Below are 15,317 nucleotides of genomic sequence, written 5' to 3' on the forward strand. Positions count from 1 at the left end.
ACTTTAAAACGGCGAAATAAATATTTTAGGTCATGTACAATAAAAACAAAAAATTCTAAATAATATGCTAGTGAATTAAAGTTTTCACTTTTTCTTTGTAATAATTAATTACCCATGCGATAATATCTGTTTGCAAAACATGCCTTACACTGACGTGAGGGATAGAGCTGTTCACTGGATGAGCTTCAAATAGTGAGCTCATAAACTGCTCCCCGAGAGGCTGCCACATCATGGGCAACCCATTCAGACGTGTCAGAGAGAAAAAGGACGGCCTGTGAGATAAATGAAGTGCAATCCATAAAGCTGAACACAACAGAGAATTGCATAATAGCGATTGCCTTCACATGAAATGATCGCTCTCTAAAAGCTCTCTACTTGCCAAACAAAGACAGTTCTTAACTATTATGTGCATAGTTTCTTTATCAGGTCACACATACTATGACCCAAATTCAAAGAGTAAACCGCACCAGTCGCTTTACTTAAAGCTTTACTTCCAACCCAGTTAGTTAAAATAGAAAAAGGGGTGACAACATCGGGGCCAATCATAATGCACAGACTCAGACATGCAAGCTGGCCAACAACAGCTAAATTCCACTCAGAGAAAACTGTGTCTAATGTATAAATATATATCACACTTAATTAACACAATCTAAATAAAGATGAGCAACACTGTTAATTTCTATGTATACATTTTAGTCATTTGTGCCAGCCACCATCAATTTAGACCCAAGCAGAAAAGAAAGATCTTGTGTGTTTGGATTCGGTGGGATTTTAGTGAAACATGTTCAATATATTAATCACAATTAGAAAGAGAGAGTGATTATGACAACACTCTTTATTTTCTGTCTTTCTTGTCTGGTTCAATTCATTCATATCTGCTATTTAGATGATTATCACAATTTTATTCATAATTGATTTCTTGTTTTTTCAGAATGTTTTATTTTTTGCAGTTTAAACACTTATTTAAAGGTTTATTTGAAGAATTGTTTTCTTGACAGCCATTTTGGAATCTGTGTCATCGGTATTGGATGCCCATCAGAAGGAAAGAGCTGTGATTGAATTAGTTGGTTAGGGAAGGAGAGCCGACCACGAAACATTTTCAACATGTTGCAAAATGCGTATAGGGAACCTGCAATAGGCTACAAGTATTAAAACTATAAACAGTGAAAATATCTGGTGGAGTAAGTTATTAAATTAAATTAAATTGGACTCATTACTTTTTGGCTGCCCCTCTAATTTGATTTTGCTCCACAAGACAATTGTGTAAACACAAAATTAACCTCAACATAAATCTAAACACAAAAAGTAATGTAATATTCCAAGGTGTTTCTAAATATGATTCTTCTTAACACGTCTGACTGCCTCATCGCCAGTCACGCACTGTTCAGCTGTTCACAGCACAACAGCAGGCCAGCTTGTTGCCAAGCAACAGTACACTGCTAGACACCACAAAAATTGCCTCAAAAACCATAAAAACATGAATTACGTCCCATTCAATATTCACGTTTATATTTGAGAATTATTTGTATTTGTCTTCAAGGTAATCAACTTCTAAGCACAATAATGAACATCAGGATTTACTCACTGGTTCTTCAATTCATTCGATTTTCTTAATAAGAGTCTTGCATGTTCACTCACTTACACATTTTGTTTCTAGTTCACCTATGAAAACAAAACTTTAATCTAGGATTAAGCGGGAACAGTGCCACAACAGCACTAAACAAATATAACTTGCTTTCTTTATTTGTCAAAGCAGGCATACATCTCCTGCTGGCTCACATAACGCCAAAACATATACGCTTCAAATAGGCAGTTATTCAATAATATTAATCCAGTTGCTCTTGAACCTGACAACCGATAGAAATCCATCTTGAAAATGGACGGCATCTTCGCTATACAACAAATAGGAAGTCTTCCTACTGCTAGATACAGAGTTAAAAATGATGCTGCCGCTGCTTTGAGCAGTTCAACAAATCATCTGCATGGCAACTGGATCATCCAAGCAATTAGTGGCAGAGGCCAATCATTTGAGTGGCATTGACATTGCTTGAGCGCTGCGTGGATGTTTGCAGAGCAATGTATGTACGCAAAGCGGTTGAATTTAAAAAAAGAGGCGGAATATATAATGCACCAAAAAAAAAAAATCAAACGTCAACTTTTAACATCCCATTTTTACAATCTTAAAGAGTCCTACATTGGAAAGTGATAACTAGTCGTGTCCTACTTAGGAAAAGATGTCCTGGTTGTGTTTCTGTATAGCACAGCTAAAGGCCTGTTTAAAAAAAAAAAAAAAAAAAAAACAGCGAGAGGAGTGCTGTCATAGTGTGCCTCTGTCATTTCCAAATGGTTTATTCTGGTGTATACACAAAGCACAGCGTGTTCGGGGTAGAACAATGGCTCTCTGCTGTGCCACAGTCAAAGCTTCAATAACAAAACCACCATTGACACATTCTGCTCTGTGGTGAAAGCTTTACAGGTGGCAAAATGGTCTACGGCTCAGTCAGACAGTTGCGTCATCACTGTTCTCCAATCCTGACAGAAAATGCCACCACACATTCTAGTTCAGTTGTGGAGAATTCACAAACAAAGAATCTAATGCAGATTACACATCCAGTTCATTGAAATAATAAATAGTAGCAAAAAAGGTAACTTAGTAGAATCATTTAGGAAAACTCACAGCTCTGAGAACAGATGAATACTCATGGTGACATTATGAATCTTATACGGTATCTTTATCATTTCATGATAGGGCTTGGCAGTTTACAGCTAACAGAAGCAGAAGCTACAAAAGATAAACAAAGCAAATTGAATGAAGAGATGCTGCATGGACGCAATTCACACTGAATGCAATTTGCCATGCTAAAATTGAAACACATTCATCATGTGAGTCTGGGTGAGTCAAAAATTCATCCTCAAATCTAATTCACTAATGCTCTTGGTGAAACGTGGCCCTAGAATTCAGCTTTGTTGATGTGCTTCTGCTGTGATGAATCACCCAATTGTGATTACAATTGGTTACAATCTTCTATGGATTTATTTAGTTTGATATACAACTACCAATTAAATAGTAAAATATATTACCTATGTGGTGCATAATTGAAAACTTTTTCAACTTTAGAGTATTGTAAAATAAAAAAAAACGATGGGCGGAAAAACTCTATTGTCTTTCAAATATTGTGTAGCAAAATTGCGAGCTTCTGAATTCTTCAGCAGCAGTGACACAAATACGTGGGTGTGCTGCAGTGCAGCAGGGACGACTGACACCTCACAAAAACACTCTTGCTATTTCTCGAGCTGGAGAGTCTTGTAAGTTGAGTTGGTGAGTGTTATGGGCGTGGAATCTGGCTGCACGTTCATCAAGTCTCATTAGCCGTGACCACAAATGACGACTGACGTACGGCATTTCAATTGCCACCGACTGAGCAGCTCATTTGCAAGTTGAGCAATCCAGCACGGCGAGGGGATTATTCTGGAAAGGATTTTCTGCTGCTAACACCAAGAAAAAGGAATTTTGTAAGAAGCTAAACAAACTCAATACAGAAAATCTAAATCTGTGTGCTATAGCAAGAGGTTACGGCAGACATTTTGTCCTGCACTGTGACCTACTATCGAGTGAAACTGACGTCAAAAGACCAAACCCAGAAACCAGGTGAACGGTTGACTATATAATCGCGAGGGCGCTTTGATTGAATTTCAGAAGAAACTTTGCGATTGGACGGCAGATGGAGGATGGAAGATACCCCTTTCTAGAATAACCAGTGTACAATCCAATGTCAACTAAAAAACAGCCTGAGATAAAGCCGATTCTGCACAGACCAACAGGGACAAGAGTTGAAGGAGAACCACTTTCCCAAACCTGGAGCACTTCATTTCATGAAAGGGACTTTTATGGTGTTTTAACTAACATTGTACAGCATCACACGCTGTAAAAAATGCTGCCCACTCGGCATCCATTGTAGCCTTGTTATTCTAGAAAGGGGATTCCATCTGGGTGGTCCTTTCTCAAGAGTTGTCACCCACGTCACCGGGAATCCCTTTGACGCTTTTTGTGATTATGGGCGACACAAATATCTGATTTGACTTAACATGAGGGTTTTCTAAAGAAATTAAAGGCTGCTGAATTGATAGGATATGATGGAATGATCACAGTTTAACAATTCTAAACATTACATGTAATTCAATAAAGCAGTATGTTATGGATGGATTGATATTCAATCTTCTCTTAATTTAAAATAATATTGATCTCAATAGGTTTAGGTATGTTTGGTGACCAGCGATTTTTCCATGCCTGAATTGAACAAAGTAAAATGGGAGGAGGGCACCAAAATGCAGGCATATCAGATTGGTGCATACAGTATTGATTCAGTTTCTCAAAAATGTTTTCAGCACATTCATATTTTCATGTAACTGAACCGAGAGAACAAGCATTGTATTGAATAAGACTAAGGTTACACATCAGAGTAAAAAAAAAAAATGCTTATCTTGGACAATATGAGGCCAAGTTGAAAAAGGTTTCCGTTTCAGAAGCTGTGAAAGGGCTTCATTCAGTCAATTAATAGTCCCTCTACAATCCTCCTCCCTCCTTGTCTGGCTTCTAGGTGTGCCTCGAATCTGCCTGACTAAAATAGGTCATCACAGGGACACTTTGACACTTAAGCTCTGTGATGCATGAAGGATGGCCCCCCGACTCGAGGTCTGTCCTCCACCCCAATGCCTTTTCAATCACACATAAAGCGTTTGCCATTATCTGTGCGGACGTCGCTCATTGCAGGTTTCCGAACAAACAATCAGACGCTACAATTAAATAAAGTGGCGTGTGGATAAAGCCTCCTCTTTCTCTAATGCTGGGCCATGCTGTGGCATGTCATTAAAAAGCACTTTTGACATTTGTCATTGACATCATGTTAGTTAAATCATTAACTCAACAAAAACATAACACGCCTTGAATTGGTAATAGGAGTTAATAATAGGGAGGGGCAAGTCGCAATATTAAGGACCGGCCTTATTTTAAGGCTTAAAATAAGGCCGGTCCTTAATATTGGTATTTTAATATACCTTAAAATTTAAGGTATCGGGTACTCGTAGAGGCTGACGATACTGGCCAAGGCAAAAAATATATAAATAATTAGATTTAACCCTCCTCAGCAGTAGGTGTCACCATATTGCAATAGTTTGGTGAATAATTTAGAAGGAAAGGTCTTTGTTCGCATTTTTTGTCATTGTGTTCTTTTTATCAAACGTACGAGAGGTATCTGTACTCTGTACTGGTGAGTACTGGTACTGGGGGGAAAAAAAGTCCTACCTGTAGACAATATTCTAGCCTAGAAAGTTGTTGTAAAGATGTTTTTTTTACTTCCAGGGCTTTGGTTCCAGTTTCAATCCAGTGACTAATTTCTTTTATCACATTACATAATAGTGTTGCTACAGATGGCAGGTTGTGCAGGTTCTTATTATAATACTGCATTCAACAAATAGGATGCATATCTGCTTTTGTATATTTTGTTTGTCGCATTTGTAACTTGTGGTTGGGTAGCTATTCCAGAAAGTGTTTTCTGCAGTATAAAATATTACTACAAGGTTAGTGTCCAGTAAGGAAAGCTGTAATGTCCTCAATAATATAATGAATAAATATTAAAGTTCATTTTCAAGCCAAACTGCAAATCAGCACCAAAACGTTTATGTTAGCTTATTTGTTATTAGCTTGTCACTGTTGCCCTTCAAAGTCAAGAGTTGCAATAGGCCAGAACCAAAAAGAGGACATTTATTATTTGGCAGTCTCAGAAACACACTTAAATAAATAAATAAATAAATAAATAAATAAATAAAGTACTTATTCTCTGAGCTTTTGTTGTGTCATGTAAAAAAAAAAAACTGATAACATCAGGTCAATTAAAAAATGAAAGGTTACAGTGAGGGGAAAAACTCAACATGTTATTTCATCGGATTCATTCCGGCACTGAGAGGATAGATGGAAAAAATTCTCTTTGTCTGGCTTTTTGTGTTTTAGGGTCTCAGCTACCATCACCACTTTTTAGAATATTCAATTTATCAACCTTTTTCATATACTACATTGTTGCAAGCTTTCACTTGGCTTCCAATTCCTGAAACCACAACATAAAAGAAAGACACTCTGACCCTGGGAAGCAGGTCTCAAAGACAATAAATTCAAATTTGCTTTGATGCTGTATGCGCTGCACCTCCACCGCATGCATAAACATCTCAGCCACATTGAATCTGAGACACCAAGAATCTAAGAAACCACATTTGAAAACCATCAAAACATTTGGAAGCATCCCAACACAATCCCAAGGCAAAGCCTCACACTGGAATCAATCTCCAAGTGTTAAGCAAGCCCAGTGATGGAAGTCCAACAAAAACAGGCATCAGCCATGCTAACAGAACTAGCAGGTGGCTGGCACATGATTCCAGCCTGCAATGCGTGACTCGGCCAAGGGTTGGATGTAGCACGCATGCTAACGACGGATGCAGAGAGAGAGGGAGAGAGAGCGATCACCCGTGCGTGCACACAGACGAGCAAGGATGGAGATGACAAACGGCTCGTTCAAATTCTCGGTCTGGTGATGGGTGGAGTGGTGCGATGAAAGATGAGGGACGGGTTGACGGAACATACAGATGGATTGCTCACCGGTTTGTCTTCTTTCTTCCCCTCCACCTCTTTCAGCACATTATCCAGGCTAAGGTGTCTGCATACGTGTGCGTATGTCTGCGAGGTGAACCGGTGACGCTACATCCACATCCCCTGCTGTCCCTCTCTCTGGCAAGCCCTCCCCTCTTTCTCTCAGCTTTTTTTAAAATATTTCCCACCTTGCATCCCTCATACTCATCTTTGCTTACTGCCGCTTGCGCTGACCTCAAAGCTGACAGTTCTCAAAGCAGCTTAATTCCCCTCTGATAAATTGTGTCCGTTCTTCAGCATGGCCAAAAATAGAATAAAGGCTAGAAAAAGAACAATGCCTGCCTTGTGCATTAAGAGCTGCTTTGTATAAGGTATGCGGGTTCCCTCTATCGCTCAAACAGCTTTTCGCTTTCTCTTGTACGCTGTGTCTCTCGCCAGCTCGTCTTGTGCGATGCTGCAGCACTGTAAGCTCCTCCCCAGAGAGACAGTGGTGCCACACAGCTGAGAGAGAGAGAAAAGGGGGGTAGCCATGGGGAGGGTGGATGGGAGTGGCTTGTGGTAGTGGTGGTAGAGTGGGGGCTATGCCAAAGCATCTGGTGCAAGGCAGGGAAGCCTCTGGCTTAGGAGAACAAATATTCATCAGTGAGCATTATCTGTGGTAGGAATGAGCGAATATGGAAATAGCACCAAACTTTGCTCATTATTTTTCAATTACATGTTGTTGGGGGTACAGAAATTCTTCAGCAGGCTCCAAAATATTCGGGCCTGAAATACCGTGCACAGTGTTGTGTCCAAGGAGTGTGTGTTCAAGACGTAACAACTGCACAGCAGCGTTCGTGCACTCCACTTGAGGGGGATATTTTAAATTGATTAAAAAAAAACACACATGCATTATATGGTTGTGGTCAGTTCCAAATATACACAGCTCATGGGCATGACGTTTTCTCAGCAGGCAAGCATTTTGCCACTTGCTGTCAACTGAGAATGATATCACAGTTGCCAGGTCTAGATCACAACCAATCACACCAGTTGTCTGAAGCTGAGCCGTGATTGGTTGTGGCTTGAGACCTGACAATTGTGATGTCATTTTCAGTGGACAGCAAGAGGCAAAATGGCCGCCCCCTGAGATGGATAATAACGGTTGGATTTTCTTCTCGATTCATAATCCACAAATGCAATATTGATCAGAATCCTGTCAGGACACAAACAATATATTCATGTCAAGATTTGTTTGTGAGTTGACTTCCCCCTCTTTAAGCAAAAACTACCGGTCAAATGTTTGGGGACACTTGCGAAAATGTTTTACTGTCCAATAAAACTAATTCAAACAGCCAATTCTTGTTTTGTTTTTTTAGAAAAAAAGATTTACAGTGTGTCATGTAATCATAATACTCTGGAAAAAGAAGAGCTCAAATAACAAAAAGCTTCAAATTCATCTGAAATCCATGCCCTTGAGTAAACCACAGCTGTACGAACTGTGTGTTTGTATAGACCGCATTTCCATGAAAAAGCTCAGCTATGAAAGAGATAACTGCTTGACTCACTGTCCTCTCCGGGGCACGGCATTCCTGGTTGCTCCGGAATACTCGGGAAAACTGTGTAAAAAAGCAGAGTGAGTGAGAAAAAGTATTTTATACTTTCCTTTTCATCCACCCAACAAATGTGTGTCGTAATGGAAACAATGCGGGAAATTTGGATGGATTTGAGGCTCACACTAATAGAAAATAAGAATCAAAATAAATCAAAGAATAAACAAATGACTTACATGACATAAAAACACCAGTTGATATATATTCCTGCTTTTCAAACGCGAGATTAGTCATAAGTGATGCTAAGTTTGTCGTCAATTTACCATGCAACAGCAGTCCAGATCTTTTGCTTCGATTATAAATACGAAATGCTTCCTCAAGCTCCAGCGGAGATGAGATGGTGCAAGGGTCTCCTGCAAACATTCACACGAAAAAAAATAGGAATCAGAATCACATCTATCTAATCTTGCTGGGCTCCAAGGTTATACTGTTTGTTGTTAGCAGTCTAGCATTTGGAACGGTCAATCTACCTTCTAACAAACTATCAGGGAGCATTTTTCTTCTCCCACCCTATTTTATCATCATTTGTCTATTCTATTTCTTATTATGAAAAACTGATGATCACATCAAAATGTATATCTTAATGTTTATGCATTCAGATTATTTTTTTTCAATATATTTTATTTGAGAAAAATGAATGAAAAGTGGTGCTGCAAAAATAACAAGAGCAGATCACCCATCTTGTCACACAGTCCTGACAGTTTGCAGAAATTCACATAAAAATAAAATGCTTCCGTTAATATTTGTCCCCCTGTGTGTAATGACTGGTGTGACATTGACCTTTAGTTCTACATAAAATAGGCAAACCCACCTTCATCATCAATCCACTTGAGTGTGATGGGCTGTTGTTGGGTAAGGCTGCACATGGCTCTCACCTCCTCACAAAGCTCCACAAAAGTTAAAGTGGCAGCCAGGTCTGTGATCAACATGTCTCTGAATGCACGCACACACAAACACACACTTTTCACAAAAAGCTGAATCAATTCTTGGCATTTTAAGTTGAGTCAGACTCATACTTGAAACCGGTTGACGCTAGCGGTAAATGGTGCACGTCTCTTTGTGTTTTGGGAGTATCTACGATTCAAAGTAATAGAGCAGTTGCGAGAATGTGACCCTTGCCCCGGCGTTGAGTGCACTGTGTATACTCATTCCAAGGTGTGCAGCGCTCCGAGGGATTTGTCATGCACAAAAAGAACATAACAGGCAGAGCTATCGAGTAGTTTGATCTGTGATCCCTGTGAGCCAAATATTCTTTTCATTTCCAGCTCAATTACTCTGCTTGACAGCAAGCAGTGATACAGGAATAAAACCCGGATATTTTTGTATACTCTAAGAAAGCAATTCACTTTCACCTTGTGCTGAACAGGACAAGCGATAGAAATAATGTACAGATCAATGGACACACAACATGCCACACAACTGGATGGGGTAAAAGCTACCTGCAGCAGACAAATAACACTATAAATATCTTTTGACGTTTCACTATGCAGCTTGTGCAAGGTGGAGAATTCTAGGGTTGGCCAACCATTCAGCAACCTGAAGAACTTGAGGAGCTCATTTACAAACTCCAGATTGTCAAGGCTTGAGGTAACCAAATTATGGCAATATTGTATCAAGTTTGGTTGAACTCAATCTAAAGAAACCTGCTACAGTGGTCATCTTCATTCAGGTGTCAAGAAATTAATCTATCAACATTTGAAGACATTCTCAAATTGAGTCTGGCAATGGTGACATGTATTCACACTGGGGGGGAAAAACACACTTTAAAATTCACAAAAGTAAAACCAATATTAAAACTGATTTAGAGACTAAAACGAACATTTTTGAAAAACAAATTTGATGAAAAATGACAAACCTGCTCTAAAGTCTAATAAAAATAAATTTGATTAAAAACTAAAACTACTATCACCCGTGTGTGAACTGCAAACAGATTTAGGTAAAACTGGTTGTCAAATAATAATCTCATCAGAAGATGCACATTTGACGTAATGTAATAATTCACACATATTTGCACTCCCTATATTGATCCTGGCACATTAATTAGCACATTCGTACTTCACGTCTCCTTAGATGCGCATGGAATCTCTTAAACAAATGAGGGTGTGTGTCTTTGTCAATCTTGAATTATACACATGCATTCCTGTCATTCATGTCTTGCAATTTCTCTTTTTTTCAAGTAGTGTTGAGCTTGAAAAGACGTTTGATCGGTGGCAAAAAACTACCCACTCCACCTAATATGATCAGTAAGGCGTCCCTGAGTTTGCAGGCGACGGCAACACTGCCAATCACAAGTGAACAAGACATGAACCCAAACAAGTAGAAAACTATAAAGGTGGTGCAAAATGAACTTTCCAAATCAACAGACACTTGTTGAAACCTCATAACAGAAGCTCGGCTGCAGGTGTCTCCTCATTGTTGCTGGACCGCTACATAATAGATGGTATCAACTTTTCCACATTGCCATTATTAGTTTTGGCTTGTCACTCACCCGCAGTAATGCGCTTTAACTTTCACCGACTCCGACCCCAGGTCCATTGCGGATCCGTTTGAGGCAATCATATGCATTGTATAGTTCTGTAACGGGCAATTTAATCGCTATCAGTTCTGAAACACCGCCCGGTAGATTGCGACGATTAATATCCGTTCTGTCCGCGACACACGGGAAAGTAAACTTCGTGTACGACTTGCAAGTTTCTTTAGTACAGATAACATTCGGAGGCGTTGAAGTCAAGTTTTCTGAGAAGAAACGCTCAAGTTCTGGATTTGCGTTTCAAAATAAAATCACCTCCAAGGGATAACAATGGACACATGTATGGAAAACTTTTAATTTGAAGCAAACTTTCTCTGTTTGGTCATTAAATGGCTAGTTAAAATCGGCTTGACAGTTTCTTGCGATTCGCTATGGTTACGGCAGATAAACTCACCAGCCCTAATTTTTATGCTCCAAATAAATCCTGTTACAGGTTTTCAACAATGATTAACCCGATTCCAATAAAAATGTTGTCTCTTTGTTGAAAGCCTTTCTCTGTATTTGTCATACAAATCATCATGTATGTAATACAAACATGATAAATTTAGCTAAATATTTGTCATATTGTCGTGAAAAGGAGGTATGGTATGATAGGTGATTATCAACTGACCTACCACCTTTCGACTATCAGTCCTTCGACTATCGGTCAAAGCGTACTCATGATGTTTACCATTGTATTTTTTTATTTGGTTTTCATCAAGTGTTTTTCAATTGAAAAGCTCAAGTAATTAACTATTGATAGAGAAGATTAGCGATGTGCTGTACACGGCCAAGGTCAGTGCCAAGACGAAATTTTGTGGCCATACTTGTACAATTGTGAAAGCTAATTTCACCGTTTTCATTTTTTTAACATTAGGTTGTCCTGGTCTTCCATATTTCCCCGATAAAAGGCTCTGAAAGCACTTTGAAATACGTAAGCATTCTTATGATTAAAATGTTAAGATACGATTTTTCTTACACAGATAATATAACAGTACTGCCATACACTACTGTGATGTCTGATCACTACTTAATAAAATTTGACATTTTAGTTTTCTGTTAAAGACAAGAGCGCAATCAAAATGACAACAGCCGTAATATTAACTCCGTAACTCACTCACTCAACTTGCATAAAAAAAATAAAAGAATCTTTCAAGTAGGAGGTTTGCGACTAAATAATATACACTCTTCGGGACAATATGTTTTATCATCATCCTCATCGTTTTTTTTTTTTTTTTATTGAGAAAATTGTTGTTTAGCATTGTTTATTGAGTCGAGTCAAGTCAAGTCAAGTCAAGTTTATTTGTATAGCCCTGTGTTGCCTTTAAGGCCGTAATTTCATCAATAAATAATTTCATATGGTTACAATGTTGTAAAAATGTTCCAATAAGTTAAGTAATCATTTCGATCTTGTAATAATAGATAATTCATAGTTTAAGTCGAAAAGTATTGTTGTGAAGCGCTACTTCCGGTTTCGCCGCGCTACTTCCGGTTTCGCGGAGCCGTCTCCAGGATGTTATCAAGTAGCCATGCTGTGGAATGCGGTCAGACTTACATCTGTTGCCATCTGCTGTGATTCATTAACAAGGCAATGCCGTAAGTCGTGTGTCGTTTTAATCTTAATGTTTACGCTGATATTTTGCTATTATTTTGTAAATTGTATTGGATGAGCGCACTTTATTTTCATGTTCTCATCAGCCATTGGCTGACACTATGTAACGTCTGTTGCAGTTTTCACCGCTCAGTAAAGAAAATTACAAGCTAGTACAGTCTCCTGGGTTCTTTGCTGGTGGTTTAACTACGCGTTTCCTCAAGACGCTATAGTGAAAAGGCACCATCTGATGTGTCATCGTAGTCAAAATGGCAGCAAGAAATAGATCTGCGACAAGTCAAACCGGCAGCACAAGCTCATCCGTAGGAAGCGCTGCTCGTGCCCGAGCTAAAGCAGAAGCAGCAAAGGTGAGAGCGTCGTTTGCAAGTAAAGAAGCAGAGCTAAAAGTGGAAAAAGCTGAAAGTGAACTACAAAAAATGAAAATTGACGCAGCGCTAGAAGTGTTAGCATTGCAAAGAGAAGCTCATGCTGCAGAAGCAGAGGCAGGAGTGCTAGAAGATGCAGAGGCAATACAAGATGAACATGAGAGCGGAAATTCTTTATTGGACAGAGTAAAAAGAGAAAGAACAAGTTACTATGTGCAATCACAAAGCGAAATTCGACCTCCAATCGCACAAGTATCAGCTACACCAAAGCAACACAAGGCCTCAGATAACTCATTAGTAACATGGGATCCATCTGAGGAAGATGTTTTTGAGCCACCACCTGTCAGCATTAGGCCAAAGTTCACGTTCAAGAAGACAGCTTTGCCAATTCAAACCAAACTTGGGACAAAACCAAAAGTAGAACAAACAAAGAACGCTCTTAGTCCACACGCATCCCCATTCATGCCTCATTGCAATAATGCAGCGAGCTTACCTCACCCAGCTGAGCCGTTTGCCCAATATATGGCACGTCGAGACCTAATCACATCTGGCCTCTATCAATATGACGATAGGCCAGAGAACTTCAGAGCATGGTACTCTTCATTCAGTGGTGCTATAGCTGAAGTCCACCTGACACCGACTCAAGAGTTAGATCTCATGACCAAATGGCTGGGAAAGGAATCTAGTAGTCAGGTGAAGCGCATACGCTCAGTACACGTCAACAACCCCAGTGCAGCCCTACAGAGAGCATGGGAGAGGCTTTGTGAGTGTTATGCAGCCCCCGAAGTGATCGAAGAGTCACTCTTCCAGCGATTGGATAGCTTTCCAAGATTAACAACAAAGGACTATGTCAAACTGCGCGAACTAGGGGATCTCCTCCAAGAGATTCAAGGAGCCAAGGAAGACGGCTATCTTCCTGGTTTGTCGTATCTGGACACTTCACGAGGAATAGGTCCAATAGTCGACAAGCTCCCGTACCCACTCCAAGAAAGGTGGATGACTCATGGTTCTAACTACAAAGAAGATCATAATGGTTGTTTCCCACCCTTCCATTACTTTTGTATGTTCATCTGCAAAGAGGCAAAGAAACGCAATGACCCAAGTTTCACCCAACAAAATAGTCAAACGTACATTAAACAAGAAAGATCCAACCCTAAGAGCTTTAACTCACCCAGACCTATCGCTGTGCACAAAACAAACATTACAACTACAAACAACGGCATAAACAACAACTGCCCATTGCACAGTAAGCCACATCCACTAAAGAAATGCAGGACATTCAGGTACAAATCATTGGAAGAAAGAAAGGCCTTCCTCAAAGAGAGAGGAATATGTTTTAAATGCTGCTCTTCAGACACTCATCTCGCTAAGGACTGTAAATCTACAGTAAAGTGCACTGAATGTGACAGCACATGGCACGACACCGTCATGCATCCAGGCCCTCCACCTCAAAACAAGGCTCCTTCACCTGCTCAAGAGGACGGCGGGGAGGGAGAAAAACAACCCGACAATGTCGACGTAACATCAAGCTGTACTGAGGTGTGTGCCCAAGGTCATTGGGGTCGCTCATGTTCGAAAATATGTCTCGCCAGGGTGTATCCAAAGGGTAAAAAAGACAGTGCAGTTAAAGCTTATGTAATCCTGGACGACCAGAGCAATCGTTCCTTAGCTAGGCCTGAGTTCTTTGAACTTTTTAATATTAAAACTAAGCCTTTCTGCTACAACTTAAGAACATGCTCCGGCCTTGTTGAAACACAGGGCAAGATGGCTGAAGGTTTCCTGATCGAGTCGCTTGATGAATCAGTCATCATCCCATTACCTCCTCTTATTGAATGTCCAGACATTCCCAACAATAGGAGTGAAATCCCAACTCCAAGCGCTGTGCTGCACCAGCCTCATCTTCGTCTCATAGCCAAATGCATTCCTGAGTTAGATCCTCAGGCTGAAATTCTCCTGTTGCTAGGTCGAGACATCTTACGTGCACACAAGGTTAGAGAACAAGTCAATGGGCCTCATCATTCTCCGTTTGCCCAACGCCTAGATTTAGGGTGGGTCGTAGTTGGAGAGGTGTGCCGGGGTAAGGTTCATAAACACACAGTCAACACGTTCAAGACGATGATTCTCGAAAATGGCCGTCCAACAGTTTTCGGACTCTGTGACAACTTTCTGCAACTCACAGCAATGCCATGCACTAAAAGACAGGATAAGGCACCTGAACAAACTCTCGGAAAAACAGTATTCATTCGCACAGAAAACGACAACAAACCAGCTCCATCTATCGAGGACATTCTCTTCTTGGAGATTATGGACAAAGGAATGTATAGAGATGACAAGAATAATTGGGTAGCACCCCTTCCCTTCAAAGAACCTCGCCAACAGATGCCAAACAACAGGGAGCTTGCAGTCAGTCGGTTTTTGTCTCTCAAAAGAAACTTACAGAGAAAACCTCAAATGCAAGAGCAATACGTCGAGTTTATGCAAGGCATTTTCTCCAATGGTCATGCTGAAGTGGCTCCTCCACTGAAACAAGGTGAAGAGTGCTGGTATCTTCCAACTTTCGGGGTTTATCACCCACAAAAGCCCAATAAGATCAGAGTTGTTTTTG

At 40.0% G+C, this 15,317-nt stretch overlaps 1 protein-coding gene across 1 annotated transcript in view; it reads right to left on the reverse strand.

Annotated features, from left to right (window-relative positions):
* The window catches only part of prkcz (protein kinase C, zeta), a 36,984-nt gene extending 26,011 nt beyond the window's left edge, over positions 1–10,973 (reverse strand). Inside the window, exons 1-4 of the mRNA XM_037246046.1 lie at positions 10,715–10,973; positions 9,038–9,159; positions 8,490–8,579; positions 8,182–8,232 (exon numbers count right to left, since the gene is read on the reverse strand). Of these exons, the coding sequence (XP_037101941.1) occupies positions 8,182–8,232; positions 8,490–8,579; positions 9,038–9,159; positions 10,715–10,791 (340 nt within the window). The 5' untranslated portion in view covers positions 10,792–10,973. The remainder of the gene's footprint in view (positions 1–8,181; positions 8,233–8,489; positions 8,580–9,037; positions 9,160–10,714) is intronic.
* Positions 10,974–15,317: the final 4,344 nt, after the last annotated feature.

The sequence above is a fragment of the Syngnathus acus genome, chromosome 2 (assembly GCF_901709675.1).
Source record: "Syngnathus acus chromosome 2, fSynAcu1.2, whole genome shotgun sequence".
Lineage (NCBI taxonomy): Eukaryota > Metazoa > Chordata > Actinopteri > Syngnathiformes > Syngnathidae > Syngnathus > Syngnathus acus.